The following is an 18,849-nucleotide window of genomic DNA, read 5'->3' as shown; positions in this document are numbered from 1 at the left end:
AGTAGAACTTGTGGGATCGGCTAACGCGGCTGCTGCAAATTACTCGAAAGAATGACTTTAATCCGTGTCATTCAGGAAGGCTGACGCATTCATAAGGAACGCCGGCTGCATGCTCATTTGTACGCACCACTATGGGCTATAAAACGCAGGGCGCATGTCTGACATACGTGAACCCACAATGTCTGCTTATCTACAATGAAACACATTCCATAAAACACTATTCTGAAACCGTGGATTACTTTCCTGCCATGTTTAAGACAATATTTCAAGAATATAATTATGGAAGTTTATCTTCAGATCTAGGTGGAGATTTTTTTTAGGAGACAAAAAGGTGGAAACTATTCATCAAGCAAAATTGTATGGCCGCAGTAAAACTGCCCCCCCCCCACAATCGCTTAGGGAAGAGTTAGAATCTCAGCCAGGTTTGTACTGCTGTATGTGCCGATAAAGCACAGCTGGAGAGCCGGAGTTGCCCCCCACCTCGTTATACAGCATATCCAGGCCAGCCGGGAGACTAAATCCTACTAGAATGTTATTGGCCTGTCTGCCCTCTTGCATGCGCCTGGTTCAACTCCATCCGGTTTAATGTAAATCTCTCGACTAAAGCTGGCCATTCACTGCTTCGCTTCAAACGGGCCACTCCAGCTGTGCTGAAACTACAAATCCCATTAAGCCTCAGCCTCTGGGTATCATGACTGGGGCTGTCAAGAGTCTTGCAACGTCTCATGGGATTTGTAGTTCCACAACAGCTGGAGTGTCGAGGTTGCCTATCCCTGCAGTAGACATACACTATATTGCCAAAAGTATTGGGACGTCCCTCCAAATCATTGGATTCAGGTGTTCAGTGACATTTCCTTGCTACTAAATATTCCGCCGCGGTCACCGGTGGTATTATAAGAAAGTGGAAGCAACTGGGAACAACAGCAACTCAGCCAGGAAGTGGTCGGCCACGTAAAATAACAGAGCGGGGTCAGCACATGCTGAAGCGCACAGTGCGCAGAAGTCGCCAACTGTCTGCAGAGTCCATAGCTACAGACCTCCAAACTCCATGCGGCCGTCAGATTGGCACAACAACAGTGCGTAGAGAGCTTCATGGAATGGTTTTCCATGGCCGAGCAGCTGCATCATCGGGTGCAATGCAAAGCGCGGGATGCCGCGGTGTAAAGCACGCCGCCACTGGACTCTAGAGAAGTGGAGACGTGTTCTCTGGAGTGACCAATCACGCTTCTCTGTCTGGCAATCCGATGGACGTGTCTGGGTTTGGCGGTTGCCAGGAGAACGGTACTTGCCTGACTGCATTGTGCCAAGTGTAAAGTTTGGTGGAGGGGAGATTATGGGGGGTGGGGTTTATTTTCAGGGGTTGGGCTCCGCCCCCTAGTTCCAGTGAAGGGAACTCTTCAGTGACATTAAACCCTCAGATTTTTTAACATAAACCAATACTGTAATGTGCGCCTTACTGTAATCCATGGTAGTTTCCCTTCTCTTTGCTGCTCTTCCTTTTAAATCTGTATCTCTTCTCATGCTTGGGGAGAACTTCCCTTTGCAGCTGAGTGCCTCTTCCTGTAGTGCTGGCTCAGGTTGTGAACCTTCACACAGACACCATGTATCCATTTCAGAGACAAGGCATTTGCTGCAAAACAGAAGTTCTGCCCAGCATGAGAAGACATGAGGATTTAAAGACGCCTTCCCAGAAGAGTTGAAGCTGTTATAGCGGCAAAGGGCGGAGCCAACCCAATACTGAACCCTACGGACTAAGACTGGGATGTCATTAGAGGGCGGAGCCAACCCAATGCTGAACCCTACGGACTAAGACTGGGATGTCATTAGAGGGCGGAGCCAACCCAATACTGAACACTACGGACTAAGACTGGGATGTCATTAGAGTTCATGTGCGTGTCAAGGCCGGCGTCCCAATACTTTCGGCAATATAGTGTAGTTCTTTCCTCGATTAGCAATTCGCCTTTCTAGTTCAGCATTGTGGCTTCTCCTTTGCATCAAGCCTAATCATTGGACATTTAACAAGCATCACCGTCCAGTGAGCAGGGAGTGAACCCAAGAAGCAATAAAAAAAAAAAAAAAAAGGATAAACAGGAAGTAGCAGAGCGATACTGCCAATAGCAATGGTGGACACACCCACAAGTATACCCAGGAGGAATTACAAATCCTTTGGAAGCTTAAACTGTAAACATGAAAGTTTTTCATTAGTGTCCCTGCAGAGAAACCGTAACTCTGCCACTTGTAACGTCAACCTTGTTCTTTCTATATTACCCATACACATAGAGCAAAAGGCAAGCTAGGTAGGCAACTTCAGCACTCCACCTGTTGTGGAACTACAAGACCCATGAGGCATTGTCAGATTTTGAAAAAGCACAGGCATGACTCCCAGAGGCATAATTGGATTTGTAGTTTTGCCACAGCTGGAGGGCAGAGTTTGCCTACCCCAGCTGTAGTCCGTCTCCCATATCCCAGCTCACATTTTCCAAAAGGGCCAATACAGCAATTGCAAAAGATCAAGCAACAATCAAACCTGCTGATCAGTAACACATGATAACCCCCCATCACATATCCCAATGGACAAGATCACAAACCTCAGCACAGAATGTAATTTTAAGCTGGCTATACACCAATAGATTATTTCATTCAGCCTTAACAGTATGCACGGACAAATCTCCCGCTGGGGCTACTGTATTGTGACAGCAGACGCCCGCTACGATTCAATTTCATGAATAGAGACTGAAGCTGATTGGTTGCAGTCATTGTTCGGCTGAAAATTTTCATTCTGGCTTTAATTACTCAAATGGACATTTGGTGAAGCAGCAGGGCCACCCATTTAAGATTTCTCAGATGCCTAACCCGATACCTCAGGTATCAGGAAGCCGGGCAGCGAGCCATTACACGCTGCCCGGCTTCCTGATTGGCCGAGAAGCTGGCTCCATGCTCTCTCGCCACCTCATGATGAGGGAGCAGGAAGCCTGCTTCCTGGCTCATCAGGAAGCCACGTCATTAAACGGCACCCAGCTTCCCGATTTGCCAGAAAGCCGGCTCCATGCTTTCTCGTCACCTAGTGACGAGAAGCATGAGGACAGCTTCCCTGCTAATAGAGAAGCTGGGTGGCGAGTCTTTACACGCTGCCTGGCTTCCTTATGGGACTTGCTGTATCGGCGAGTACCAGAAAAAAAATATCGGTACGCTATCTATACCGAAATACCGGTATCGGTGCATCCCTACTGAGCGGTATTGACCAATGTACACACAACCTATATATTGGTTTTTAAGCAGTGGGCAACAAAATGATGCAATATGCTAAGCAAACATCCAGCCCCTCCCCTGTCACGGCAGAGAGCTGTGACAGGATAGAGAGGTGAGCGAACGCCTGTATGTGTTGGCTCACCTTTCGATCTACTGAGCCGACCTGCGACAGTCTCATTGTCACAGGTCGGCTAGAACTATGAGGTGAGTGAAAAGCACCCCCCCCCCTCATAGTTCTCCTTTAAGTCAGCAACCACCATGGAAGTTTCAGGAATACAAAATTCAAACTGCAACAAAACCGTGCACAAGCATCACTTATAAATGCAAATAAATCCAGCTTGTAACTTATGTTTCAATATTGTAACACATATTAGATTATATACATACACACCACACAATATCAAATTACTAAGGCAGAGTGTAATGTAATTGCACATACTAATGCAGGACAATGTATGCGCAACAGGCAATTTAACATTTATGCCGAGTCCAGCTGTAATTCTAAATGAAATTATCTTCATTGCTAAACATGTCGCCAGCTGTAATCCTCTAATGGGCTGAACACATCTGTATAACACAGCGCCTACTCTCCAAGAACTAATCATCCTCTTACCAAACCAGGGCTGGACAAATCCCAGGAGCCAGGTCGCTAACCCTATATATATACACATATAGAGGGGTTTCCTCAAATTTGATTGCAAAAGTGGAAATACACTTTAAAATTTACAGCTGGCACCCAACGTTTGAGGCTTGAGGTCCTGCTGGCTCCTGGATAGGACAGACTGGCCCCTGAATTCCATATTGATTCATCCACTCCTGTACTAAATGGATTATAAACCACCCTGGGTGAACAGGATGTGACCACAGTGCAAATGGACAAAGTGGTTCCAGCAGAACACAGATCCAGCTCACATCCCGCTGTGTTCGGGTACCAGCAGCTGCTAACAAGCACGGATTTGCTTTTTGGAAGCTTAGGAGTTGAAAGGGTAACAGAAGGGACATCCCCAAATTTCGCTCCAGACCAACAGTAAGAAAAAAAAAAAAAAAGTCAGAAAACTGCGTTGGTAAACTATGACCGTTTCAGGCTCACGCACAGATCTGCACCATGCCTTATATCCAAATGCAATCCTTTAGATTTGCAGAGTGCAAATATTCAGACACTGATAGTGACACTAAACTCCGGAGTTAAATCTTAAAAATCCATTCAAGTCCCTGAACTATTAGCAACGTCTCTGATTTGTGTATCACTCGGCTGTAGATCCTCAAATCCTCTCTGAATTGGTGCCGACATGGTCCTTCCTTCTGGAGGGAGGCTACTTTTGTTCCTCATGGTCCCTGTGTGTGTTGTAAAGTAGTCACCGCTCCAAGCTCACTCCCGGGATGGACTACAATCTCATGTTTAGTTTACTAATTTGCATTGAGACTGTAGTCCATCCCGGGCCGAGCTTGGAGCGGTGACTACTTTACAACACACACAGGGACCATGGGGAACAGACATAGCCCCCCTCCAGAAGGAAGGACAGTGTCAGAGATGATTGGAGGATCTACAGCCGAGTGATACACAAATAAGATACATTGAGGAGAATTTATCAAAAGTGTAGCAGACAAAATCTGGAGCAGCTTTGCACAGCAACCAATCATCTTTCTTTTTCAAATCTTAACTGAACAAACTGAGAGAAGCTGATTGGTAGCCATGGGCAACTGCTCCAGATTTTAATTCCCCCCCTTGTTAATAGTTAAGGGACTTGAATGGATTTTTTAAGATTTATCGCCTGAGTTTAGTGTCACTAATACAATGTAGTGACAGTCTCAGCTCCAGACTTGCAGGACAATATCAGGAACCTAACAGGTAACACCACTAAGAGGACGCAGGCTTTGGACGGTATAAAAGATGGTTCAGCGTACAGAGAAGGGGACAGTGATAGGAGTCACAGCAAGACTTTATGCGAAGGTCCCTTTCACACATTTGTCAGTTCTAATCAGCAGGGAAGCTGGCACAGATCTCCTGCTGCCCGGAGCAGTTCGGAACGGTTGTCACCTTTGAGACCGTGTCCATCCAGCTTTAAAAACTGAACTTTACCGGACCCATGTTAGGTCTACGGGAAGTTACATGTAAGGGGACATCCGTTTACATCCTATTACCCACAATCAATCCCTTTCAGGTCCACCAATATGACCTCTGTTCCATTTAGTTTTTCCGGACCTGGATGGAGTCAGGTGGTGCATGTCCATAGACTTAATTTGGGCTTCTGATCAGAGCACCCTGAAAAGCCAATACCCTGACCTGATCAGTCAGCCCGTCTAAAAAGTACCTCACAGGTTAACTTTGCCACAGTTATAAAGAGTTTGTTTACGTCGTTTTCCAGATACACTGATTTATTTTATGAATCACATTGGGGTATAGGTCGCTTTAAAAGGACAACTATGAGGTGAGTGTTTTTCTCACCTCACTACTCACCTCATAGTTCTAGCCGATCTGTGACAATGAGACTGTCACAGGTCGGCTCAGTAGATCGGGAGGTGAGTGAACACATACCGGCGTTCGCTCACTTCTCGATCCTGTCACGGCTCTCTGCCGTGACAGGGGAGGGGCTGGATTCCCCCCTCCCCGCTCCGATCCGCCAGCGCTGACTGGCGGAACGGATGGGGAGGGGGCGGGTACAGCTGGCTCTGCCTCTAGATAGGCAGAGCCAGCTGTCAGTCACGCAGCTGGGCGGATCCAGACATAATTGTCAGGATCCGCTTCAGCCGCGGCGTCTCAGTATACCGCAAGCTACAGCTTGTGGTATACTGAGCCTAGGGTGACGGGAGGACGCTAGTTTGTGTCCTCACGTTACCCTAAGGAGAACTATGGGGAAAAGCCTTAACTCCATTGTTCTACTTTAACTACAGTCCTATCTCATGGAAAAAAATAACATAATAGAAATGCAAAACACAAGGGTTTTATGTCACATATAGCGATAAAGCAGCCAGCATGCATATTCTTGGAAAGCTGTATTGATCACAGTTCAGTAAGCAGGAATGTACCATACAAGTTACACATTAAGGACAGCGGGGCTTGAAAGAACTTGTCCTTCGCCACCTTTCCCTCTCTCAAACCTCTGACCGGCCAGTGCCAACCAGTATAGATTTTCCTGTAAAGGTCACTAAATGTGAAGAGAGTAAAAATCACACGGCTGACTATGAATGCAAAGTCCCCTCGCTTGTGCAAAGACCGAGATTTGACATTAACTCAACTGTGCTTTTCAAGCTCATTTCTCAATATTTGACAAGCCGGTAGTTCATCTGAGGCAGAGGTAGTCAAATGTCAGCCATCCAGCTGTGTTAACACTGCAAATCCCCTCATGTATCTGCCTCTGGGAATCAAGCCTGTGGCTGTCAAAGTCTTGCACTGCCTTATGGGATTTGTAGTTTCACCACAGCTGGGGGGGCTAAAGATTGGCTACCTCGGGTCTATGGGATCATTGGACTACAAACAAAAACCAACTGTGTGTTTGAAGAGATCTATTGGCACTATACTTCCTTTGTTGTTTATCTCCGATTCTGATATTTACTGATCTATAAAATATTATTTTAAAGGAACTAGTCATGAGAAAAATTTAAAGCAAGCAGATATATCCCTTCCACTAATCAAAAGTCTGCTTCACAGTGCTCACCTACCCAGGACAAGGTTTGCAATATCCAAGCCCCCCACATCTCTCAATGCAAAATGGGTCCCTCAGCTACATGGGAGAAGCCCATAAAAAACCATGAAATCTGACTATTCAATTCCGACTTGGGGCAAAGTCAGTATTTGCATACCGCACATAATCAGCGACTCCTGGGGCTTATTGTATATGACTCCACAATGCAAGTTTATTCATCATTGTTTTAGTAGTTGATTCACATTAAAATTCTCATTTTACAGAACCTAGAGTGTACCTTGTGGTCATGTTGAACTCTAGGGAAACATCTAAATACACAGCTGAAATACAAATAGGTTTGTGGTTTTACCCAACATTGTTTTCAGCCACTGGAGTGATTGTCGCACCTCTACCACGCTGTACCGCAAGGAAGACTATTTTACTACTTTCAAGTTCAGCTTTGGGATACCCTGTATCACCGTTCTGTCAAATGGATAGGACTGACTATGCCGAATCATTGTCCAGTGAACAAGCTCGAAGTAAACTGAACTAGAAAAGGTAATGTGACTACCTGTGCAAATAAGGCAACTGTGACAAAGGATTCTAAATCACTGGACTGGTTGAACAGAACATTACAAATTCTCTTGCAAGTAAAACAGGAAACAGATACACTATGTGGTCAAGAGTATGTGGGCCTTCCCCAAAATGATGGAGTCTAGGTGTTTAACACAGAGTACAGTTAATACCACAGCATACAAAGATATTTTAGACAACTGTGTTCTTCCAGGCTTGTGGTAACAGTTTGGTGAAGACCCATTTCTGTTCCACCATGACTGTCCCGTGTACATAGCCAGCTCCATATAGACGTGACCTGTTGGTCTGGAGGAACTTGAGTGTCCGGCACAGAGTCCCGACCTCCACCCTACTGAACTCCTCAGGGATGAATTTGTAAGCCAACTGCAAGTCAGGTCTTCTCGTTCAACCTTGTACCCGACCTTAAAAATTATTTTTGGGCTGGAAACAAATTCCAGCCCAAAAGGAGGGCAATTCCATATTGATGGCCATGCTATTAGGATGAAATGTCCACCGAACTCCATATTCATTGCCATGGTTTTGGAACAGAATGTCCACCAAACTCCATATTCATTGCCATGGCTTTGGAATGGAATGTCCACCAAACTCCATATTCATTGCCATGGCTTTGGAACAGAATGTCCTCCAAACTCCATAGCCATTGCCATGGCTTTGGAATGGAATATCCACCAAACTCCATATTCACTGCCATGGTTTTGGAACGGTATGTCTACCAAACTCCATAGTCATTGCCATGGCTTTGGAATGTCCCCCAAACTCCATATTCATTGCCATGGCTTTGGAATGGAATGTCCACCAAACTCCATATTCACTGCCATGGTTTTGGAACGGTAGGTCTACCAAACGCCATATTTATTGCCATGGTTTTGAAATTGAATGTCCACCAAACTCCATATTAATGGCCATGGTTTTGGAATAGGATGTCCAATAGAAGTGTGACAGTCAGGTATCCACAATCTTTTGGCCATATCGTGTATGTATTTAAACTGATTAACCAACTAGACGTTTGCCTGGAGTTCTGCCCTAGCCTGCAACAGGGTAGCGTGACATGAAATTTTAGTGATATAGCATAGGACAATGAATTTTCCACAGAACTGAAATAACGCAAACACATAAGCAAAGTTAAAAATTAACTATATGAACGGTAAATGAAAGTTACACAAATGATTTGTAATCTTATCACAGCCACCCACTCAACAGACCTGGGAGGAAATAGGCGTGAAAAAAAAAAAATAAAATAATCAGACAGGGTGTTTTTTCAGGACCTACCTTGAGTGCTTGTAAAGTTTACGAGGTCTGTTACACAATTTCCGATCCCAGTTCTCTGGATCACTGGAGTTACTGTCGTATGGATGAGAACGTCCGGCCATGCCACTCCTATCTTCCTAACATTACTCCTCCACAAGCACACACGACCTATATAAAACACAGGAATAGTGATCAGAATACAAGAGGACGTGCAAAATGAAAGCAAGCGCACGGTTAGAAATCGGTCTAGTACCCTGAGCCAGACAGCCTTCATCCCTCAACCTTTGTGGGCTATACGAGTGGATTGTCAATAGTCACCGCGCTGGACAAATTACACTGTGGAAAGCTGAGCAGGAGAGGCAGCAGGCATTGTCGGATGAAGTAACTAAACTTCAACCCTAAAACTAAAATTGGCAAACAGAAAAATTATCTGATTCGCTTATCTCTGAGGTACTCGGACAGTAAGCTCTGTGCTCTGAAAGTGAACCGGTCACCTCTGTAGAAAAAAAAGCACACTGTTTTTTAGGGGTTGGGCTTGGCCCCTTAGTTCCAGTGAAGGGAACTCATAAGGCATCATCATACCAAGACATTTTGGACAATTTCATGCTCCCAACTTTGTGGGAACAGTTTGGGGATGGCCCTTCCTGTTCCAACATGACTGTGCACAAAGCAAGGTCCATAAAGACATGGATGGGGGAGTTTGGGGTGGAAGAACTTGACTGGCCTGCACAGAGTCCTGACCTCAAACCGATAGAACACCTTTTGGGATGAATTAGAGTGGAGACTGTGAGCCCGGCCTTTTCGTCCAACATCGGTACCTGACATCACAAACGGTCCAACATTCCCATAGACACACTCCTGAACCTTGTGGACGCCTTCCCAGAAGAGTTGAAGCTGTTATAGTGGCAAAGGGCAGAGACAACCCAATACTGAAACCTACGGACTAAGATTGGGATGCCAGTAAAGTTCATGTGCGTGTAGAGGCGTCCCAATACCTTTGGCAATATAGTGTATCTTATTTTAAATCCAGTGATGTCATCACTGGGTTTCAGTGGTTCACTATGCAACGTGTTTCAGTGTGTTGCATTAAAACATGTCATTTCATGTTCCATGGTATGAATGAGGTCTTACAGTTTTATATTTACATAGTAGTCCGTACATACTTTGCATGGCCAGTTGCAGCTGTCAGACGTTATAACATACAATGCAGGACCAACAGTCCTGCACTGTACAGGATGGCAAGGGCCTGCCCAGTAACAAAAGCATCAGACAGCAAAAGGAGAGCGCCTGCTGCCAGGGGGGAGCGAAGAAGAAGGTATTTGTACTACATTTAACGCATGTAAATTCACGTAATCCATGTAAATGTAAAAAGCAGCCCAGTGTTGGGCTTTGAAATCAACATTGCGTCAAGGAGTTATTATACCCCTGTCTTGTAAACACTGTCGACTTGCTCTATTCAGCTGAACTTGGCACACGCAGTATAAACTCACCCAACAGCTTATTTTAAAAACAACTGCCGTATCAAGAGGCAACCCAAAAGGGGGGAAAGGAAAGCATACCATTCATGAAACAACAGCTGATCAGTTCCATGTAGAAGTCAGCACAGTGTTGTCTGAGAACTCGTGTGCCCAGAGTCAGTTACCTTCTTAGAATACTTTACAACACGTTCCTAGAAAAACATGTTTACAAACTTTCCTGAATAGCGATCGTTGCTCTGAGCAAACAAGCGGCAGGGAGGGTGTTAAAGAACTATTCTGCCAAGCACAAACATATCTAAACTGACCGCGTACCAACAAAGTGAACCCAAGCTCATACGGCTGTACAGAAACGGCTTTTCTGACTTGTCACTGCTCTTGGGGCTGTAAAGTGAACCTGTGCTTTGCCTATGCAGGGTCAAACAACAAGTTCACTTCAATGTAGACCTCAAGAAAGGCATAGACTTTGTTTTGCTCTTATTCCCCTCTGTTCAGCAAAAAGCTATGAGTCCCTGGAATCATAGCCAAAACCGGGCTATGGACTCCCTAAGTGAAATAGTAATTGGCCCGGCGCTGTCACCTGGAGTGACTCATGTGCTCCTCCATATTGTGTTCTGTAGTGAAGTAGAGACTAGTGGGAGGAACCACAGCATGCAGCAGGGGAGGGCATTCGATCATCCAGACATGCCAGATACCTCTTTAAAGAGAGCAAAAAAGTGGTAAGTATTTATGTCTTTTTCGTTTTGTGAAGCAAAGCAAATGACAAACGCACTCAACAATTTGTCACCAGTTATACAGCAAGGTGCACACGAAAAGGGCTTTGAACAGTAAAACAGTAGAAAGGCATCATGGCAAATGATGCCTTTCTACTGTTTTTTGTTTTGTGGACTTTTTACCTTACCTTTCCCTTACCTTGTAAAGTTAAATATATTCCCCTAACTGCCCGGGACCCTTGTCAGCCGTTTCCAGGTGTGGGGGACAACTAATCCTGCGCTGCAGATCTGCCCATGCCGTCCGGTCCCCTAGAATCCCCTCACACTGATGTCACTCCTCTTTTGGATCCTAAGAGGACCCTGCAGCAGGACAGCCAATAGGAAGTGTTCACCTTAAGCAGGCAGTGACGTGGGCACCTGAAGAAGGACCCTGCCTTATGTAAACAAGGAAGAGAGAGAGAGAAGGCCCGGGACTGGAGCATCATGTGAATAGCCCTATGTTACCAGGAAAGAAAGGGATGGTAGATCCAAAATTCTGTGTCTACATCAGTGGTGGGCAACTGCGGCCCTCCAGCTGTGCTTTAACTACAAATCCCAACATGCCTATGCCTCTGGTAGTCATGTATGTTAACTGTCAGCCTTGCAATGCCTCATGGTACTTGTATTTCCGCAAGAGCTGAAGGGCCGCAGTTGCCCACACCTGGTCTACATTATCAAGATGGGTTGTGGGCACTGCTAGATGCACCTGTCCATAAGCTATCCCTGAAAACTGGGGGACTGGGATACCAGCTATCACAGCACCATGGATTAAGGCAAGTGGGACAGAGTTCCGCTTCACTAAATATATAGAAGCCACTGGCTCAGCTCTTTAATAAAGTATTTGCCTTAAATATTGAAAACAGGTTTGACAATAGGCCGACTATAGGTCTGCTTTGACTAGACTTTAAAATAGAACATTGGAGTCTGCGAAATGATTACCAAGCAACTCATCTTCCATTAGCTCGGTCCATCAGAAGTGGTGCAGCACAGGATTGTTCGGATAGCAAAATCCAGTTCTTTGTATTCTTGTGACAAATGCAAGCAAGCTCAGACAACGGGATAAATATATATTTCTTCTTCCCGGTAATACAATTATTCTCTCAAGGCCTGTTATGAGCACAAACAGTCCCGCTGCACAAATCTAACTTAATGCACTGCTGCCAAATAGACTATTCCCTGGACTGGATAGTCCAGACACTTAACAACATGATGAAAATATAGTAGTCTGCTCAGGTTGTGGTATTAGTAAACAGGACCCAATAATACAACATCGTAATGTACAGACTTTAAAAACAAAGCCTTACATGAGGAAAATAAGACACCAGAAACAAATTATTCTAGTCTAAAACACTTCTGGCCCCACATAAAAACACTAAGCCAAAATAAATGCCTGTAGAAAGCCCAGCAAGGATTGAGCGGCATCTGGTGCCAAAGCTAACACCAGCCAAGTCTGGAGCCTGAACATTGACGAACACAAGAAAATAGTCAAGTTATTCAAGTCCTCAAATAACTGCGAGGACAACTTTCTTCTCCAAGGAGGAACCAATGATGGGACATATACAGTGCCAAGGACGAGCATTATTCAATAGAAGAAAAATGGACAGGTTATTCCAGTCCTTGAAACAAAAATTCTTCCCCAAGCAGCAACCATAATTACCATACCAAAACTATCAAGACTGATCAGACTAACCAAAACATAACCCCAAGCAAAGCAGATTTACATTAGAACAGTCTCACAGCTTTGGGTATCTCGGCTCCGAGCAGGAAGTAGCTGCTGTCAGTCAATCTGTATCTCTGATCTTTCAAAAGCTGCGGACCGCAATTAATTCAAGGGCTGCCATGGAATCAGACATGTAGCAAGTGATCTACCAACCGGAGTGACAATTATATGGTCTGGCAGGTCTCATGCAAAGACTAGTCAATGAGCCATACAAGCTGGATTCTAATAGCTGCCAGCTGCTTCACCTGTTAGCTATCACCGTTATGTGGATTTAGCTAGCAGAGAAGTCCTTAAGGTCCCCACACACCTTGCGATAATCGTACGATAATCGCGGGAAATCCCGCGATCGTAGATCATCGTAAGGTGTGTGGAAGCCGTGCGACCTCTACTACTGTAAGGTCGCACGACTTTTAACTTACGAACATGTTCGAAAACCCGCCGAGCATGGTACGATGTTCGGGCGGGTGTGTAGCATGTTCGTAAGATAAAAGCCGGACGGGCCGGTGTGCGCAAGCGCACACTGCCCGCTCGGCATTGTGGTCATCGGAAGCCCGCCCCTCAGGGGGGCGCGGCTTGCGATCATCGCAAGTACGATCTGCCTGTCCAAGATGGGCAGATCGTACGTTTTTTTAAAGTACCTTACAACCATCGCAAGACAAAAGTCTTGCGATGGTTGTAAGGTGTGTGCCCAGCCTTAGATCTTATATGGTCACAGCCAAGTTAGATTTGGGTACAGGGAAAGAATTGTCACTGTTAGGGAGATTTTGCATAAATTCCTGTTCTGGAGGAAGCGCACAGAATCCCCCCAAAAGAAACAGACATAATAAAACCTCAACACTATTTACATGGCTTATTAAGAGTTGCTATTGTGGTTTCCCTGGTCTGTGTCATTTCCTATCTTGGTGTCCACATAGGAAGGGAGTGAAAATCTCTGCAACAGAGACACAGACAGCAATTAAAACCTGACAGAGGTTTAAACCTTTCCCCGCTTTATCCAAAATGTTTATCCCGACAAAGCAATTAATAAAAGGAATACCTTTATGGGCAGCTAACACTTCTCTTTGGATTGCACGGCCTGCACTGTCCTGGCCTTGGGTTTACATAATCAAATGTCTCTGCAGCCGCTGCTCAGGCCCGCCTCCAGTAAGCGGTTAGGTAACGGATCTCAGGTTGCCCTGAGCTGAGGAGTCATTCGCCCGTCTACTACCGGCCTCACATTTCACTAGCACAGAAGGTCACTAGTCAAAGAAAACCGACGGCGATAAGTTACACACAGAAGCGAAAGAACGCCGGAACACCACCTGTGCTTGCACTGTATGACCACAGACAGAATTATGTAGGTCACTTGGCTCTAGAGTCTACAATTGCAGCTGCAAAACAGTCTGAACCTGCCTGAGAGTCACTGTACAGACAAATAATCCTAATCAAGGACCTCACCTGTCCTGGTCACCGCAGCATTAGAGGCATCCCTGACTGATGCTTTCAACTGTAATTACTCAAGACGTATCTTGGTCATTGACCATCTACTGTACAAAACATTCCTGAGCCTTTACAAAGCCTACAACTGCATGAGTAAAGAGACAAACTCTTCTCTCACAATTTGAATGTAAACTCTCACGGGCAGGGCCCTCCTTACCATCTTGTCTTGACCAGTATTGTAACTGTAATATCTTTCTTAGATTGTGAAGCGCTGCGCAAACTGTGTGCTATATAAATCCTCTATAATAATAATAATTCATATTTTTTGTATTAAGACACAAATCCAGACTCTACGATCTTTTTCCTGCACAGACAGGTCGGATCAAGTCTTTTTTGTTTTCTGGGAAGGCCTTTGTATCGTCAATCCATGCCGTTTACAGGGCCACTGGCTTAAAGTAAGTCCAGTTTTTGGATAGCTTAGGTAATGGTTAAAAACCATCAATTTATTTTTCTATGCGGAACCGTTTGAAGGCAATGGCTAAAGAAGCCGGGGAAAAATTATCTTAACTCTTTCAATGAGGCTACCCCCGCACTTCAAGGGTTCAGTGCGAAAATAACAAAGTTATACTCCCCTGAACCTTGCAGCCGGCTGGTTTTTAGACCAGTCCCTGCAGCTTTCCTACCCTCCTTTAGCGGTCTAAAGGATCCTGAGAGCCATCATGTCCTAAACAGCATATTAGACATGACTCCGACATTCCATAGCTGGAGCAGAGGAGGAGAGGCTTAGCCTGCCAGATCCAAGGTTCAGGCGAGTACAATGGTTATTTTCGCTCCTAGATGAAAATGAGCACTTAACCCTTGCAGTCCCGGGGTAGCCCCAGTGCAAGGGTCAAGATTATTTTTTTTCCCTGGAGTTCTTCTTAACACCCTTGAGACTTGGGTGCAAGTGCCACCAGGGACACCATCTGCAGAGAGTTTATGTCCTCCGAATTTTTGCAAAGGTTTCTTCTGGCCATTCGATTTTCCACCCAAATCAGCCCTAGAGTCTTCCGGAGTGATATGGACATTGGAGCTTGTGTAGACGTGCAATAGCAGCTCCATCGGAGCTCTTTAAAATGTGGATTTGACTAGTACAGTAGTTGACCATCTAAGCTGCATTAAACTACTTCACATTGTGCTTTTCTCCCCATACCAGCCAAACAAAACTCACGTATACAGGCCCTTAAAGCCCATCCCACCCCCCCCATGCTGCTGCAAGGACTTACCTTAAATTATGCCTCTTGATCCGATCATCATCATCTTCTTTCCAGTAGTCTTCAGGAGTCCCTCCAGCGCTGATGCCAGTCTCTGATCCAGTGCTGACTGCTGTCTCTTCCTGTCCCACGGAGTCTGTCCGACATGCATGCTCCCAGCTGCGTGCATTCACTTACACTGTGTATCTCCTCTTCTCCCCGCCGAAGATCTCTAGTGCGCATGCGCCGTGATCCTGCACGGCCGCTCGAAGATCTTCAGATGGGAGCGAGCGGCAGAGTTTAAGGTAAGTAATTACCTATTTGGCAACTTTTTATATTTTAAGGTTTTTGCTTGCTAGCAGCAGATATATGTAATAACAAATGTGACTTTAATACTACTTTAACGCAGACAAAATATTCTGAGGGCATTTGGACATCTAAAATGATAAACATTTCAAAGTAATGCAGACCAGTGTGAACTGTTATTATGTGAATAAGTTGTTACAAAACCATCATCATAGCTTTCTTATAATTTATAGATTATGTAATGTAATTACATTAAGTACATAACTGTCGTTATCCAATATCGGAATGGCGGCTAGGTGAGGGACACAAACTTGGAGATTACTGTGAGGCTGATTTATAAAACTTCCACCCATGCAGAGTGAATGGCATTCACAGGGCATGCCCACCACTAGATGGAGCTGAGAAGCACAGGAATTTCAGATGCTCCTCGGCTCCATCTATTGGGATACCCCGAGAACGGCATTTGGCAAGCGTATGACTGGGCAGAAGCTACTACTTAAATACAACCCACATAATTAAAATTTGTACAAGACTCAATAAGTGGACTTTACATCCCTTTGAAATCATCTTTACACAGCTGTAGGAGCATCAAATGCAATGTGGAATTTATCACTGACCACTAGGAATAAATATACCCCTGGGGGTGGACAAACAATACCCATTCCTCAACAGGGTTTGATGGACTATAGAATCAAACACAAAAACAGCCGTAGGTGTATGGGTTCAAAAGTTGAAATGAACAATAGACACTCCATTTACGTTGTGCTGGTTATTTTAAGAGGAGCCAAATATTTATGAGCGGTATAAATGTTAAGATTTATAATAGACAGAGCTACAAATGTACAATTAGAAGAAAGATACGATGACGGTGGTTTTGTTATAGCTGATGCACGCGGTAATTGTGCACGTGAGTCCGCATTATTTTTACATTTATTTAAGATTTGATTTCCTAACGCCCAAATAAAATATTTTATATGCATTGACGTTGGATAGCATTTGGTTTAAAACTCAGACTGCAGTAGACCCTTTTTAGGGAGCCATTTAGCTAGTTGAGGACTTAGGCCCTGATCACATGAGTTTCAGGTCCTGATCAGGTCCGGAACTGCAGACGCGGTGCTACTGATGCAGTGCGTTTTGAAAGCTTTCACTTGCTGGAGTGGGGCTGTCAGTATGTTAGCTGCAGTGCGTTTTTGGCGCGTTTGCGTTTCCTGACCGTACAAAATGTGACATGCAGTATTTTTCTGTCGTAACCTGAACGGACTGCGCACGTGAGAACTGTAGCCCATAAAACACATTGGGATACATTTTGAGTGCAGGAGCGTACGGATCAGGTCAGCACACAAAACAGACGTCGTGTGAAAAGGCACTTAATCAAACGGCATCAGTTTATTCTAATGCATCATCGGGAAATCCAAATGGTACTTTCCTGGTTTCGAAACGCTTTGCTGTGACTCACTGAAGAGGAGAGGAGTGGTGACCCAACAATCACAAAGCCAGGAAACGAGGAAAAAAAAAAACAACAAAAAAAACATCACGCTGTAATATTTAATGAGCACTCAAGTTCATCAAGGTCCTTCCAAGACACTGGAAAGAACCTCAAGCTCCCTCTTTATCGGAATGGATAAGACAAATGGACTATGTTCATGAAATAGAAGAGCGTATGTTTACCAAATGTAACAAACTTGCCAAATTTGAACGTATTTGGGCATGTTGGGACCACTTTCCCCGTCTTTGCTTCCCTTGAATCTGGACTTAATGGGATGCAGGGAGTCCAGAGGCAACCCACTATAGACTAGGGATGCATTGATACTAGTATCGTTATCAGTGCTGATACTGAGTATTTAGGCAAGTACTAACCAAGTGCTCCAATAGCAGAACTTCCGGTCAAAGGGAGATCTCCCTCTGGCCGGCAGCGCCGAGGGAGCATGGAGCCAGATTCCTTTGCAATCAGCATGCCAGGCGGTGGGTTATGACCCGCCTCCAGGCTTCCTAACTGGCTAGGAAGCCAGTTTCACTTGTTGCTAGGGAGCCTGGCTTCCTAACCAATCAGGAAGTTGCCAGCATGTAATGACCCACCCCTTGGCAAGTGAAGCTCTGGTACTCGGTATCAGCGAGTAAAGGGGGGGAAAAAAATATTGGTACTCGATACCGAAAAATCGGCATCAGTGCATCCCTACTGCAGGCCTTGAACGGTTTCTGTACGGATCAATGGGATGGACATTTGGACCAACGGGGGGGGGGGGAACCTTGAGGATGTTTCCTTCGTGCTTTGAGAAACTTTCTCTCTACACCTTTTTTTCAGTGTTTTCACTTCCTTATTACTCCCTTCTATGACACTAGCCCAAGACCCAGAAGCGCAGAGGTCAACCCAATCCTATTTTCACAGATGTCAACATTAGAGAAGGGCTTGCATCTACTACCCTTCCCTTGATGCCGATTGTGATGTGTACACATTTGTTTCGGGTTCCCTTTACCCTGTGCTATATTCTGATTCTTCTCTGCACCTTCTTATTCAGTTTGCTCTGTTATGAAGAAAACTGTTCCCGTATAAAACTTCAATAAAGATTTTTGAAAAAAAAAAAAAAAAGTTCACTGGAGGTCAATGTTCAGATCATCATTCAATCTGAAGTTCTCTTTTAAACTTGTGATTGTTTTCCTAACAAATAATGTAAAAATTCTTCTATACTGCAACAAAAATAAATACGAACAGGTCTTCACAAAGCCGAAGCTCATTCTTCCTGCCTGTCATTGTGCGGCATTTCCTATTTCCTGACATAGTCACAGAGCTAAAAAAAAAAAAGCCCCAAGTAAAACAAGGTGATGGGCCACTGATCCCGTCTAATGGTAAAAGAGCTGACAAAGTCTAAAGTATTCTTCCCGATAAAGCTGAATTACGAAAAATAAAAAATGGTTCTGCAAATGTAACCTGTAATATGTAGAGAGCTCACTTCAGAAGTCTCTTAACATAGTAAAGATCGTGCAGTGCTCGTCATTGTTTTGGTCATTTATAAACTTTAAAAGGAGAACTATGGGGTTAAGTATTTTCCCCATAGTTCTCCTTAGGGTAACGGGAGGACACAAACTAGCGTCCTCCCGTCACCCTAGGCTCAGTATACCGCGAGCTGTAGCTCCCTATATACTGAGATGCCGCAGCTGAAGCGGATCCCGACAATTGTGCCGGGATCCGCCCAGCTGCGTGAGTGACAGCTGGCTCTGCCTATCTAGAGGCAG

At 44.9% G+C, this 18,849-nt stretch overlaps 1 protein-coding gene across 1 annotated transcript in view; it reads right to left on the bottom strand.

Annotated features, from left to right (window-relative positions):
- The window catches only part of BTBD10 (BTB domain containing 10), a 41,649-nt gene that overhangs the window by 20,950 nt on the left and 1,850 nt on the right, over nt 1–18,849 (bottom strand). The window contains exons 2-3 of the mRNA XM_018555423.1: nt 14,099–14,103; nt 8,736–8,882 (exon numbers count right to left, since the gene is read on the bottom strand). Of these exons, the coding sequence (XP_018410925.1) occupies nt 8,736–8,836 (101 nt within the window). The 5' untranslated portion in view covers nt 8,837–8,882; nt 14,099–14,103. The remainder of the gene's footprint in view (nt 1–8,735; nt 8,883–14,098; nt 14,104–18,849) is intronic.

Source organism: Nanorana parkeri, unplaced genomic scaffold (assembly GCF_000935625.1).
Source record: "Nanorana parkeri isolate BGI_ZX_2015 unplaced genomic scaffold, ASM93562v1 scaffold10, whole genome shotgun sequence".
In the NCBI taxonomy this organism is placed as follows: domain Eukaryota; kingdom Metazoa; phylum Chordata; class Amphibia; order Anura; family Dicroglossidae; genus Nanorana; species Nanorana parkeri.
Note: the sequence above shows the minus strand (reverse complement) of the source record. Positions and strands in the feature narration are given on the sequence as shown.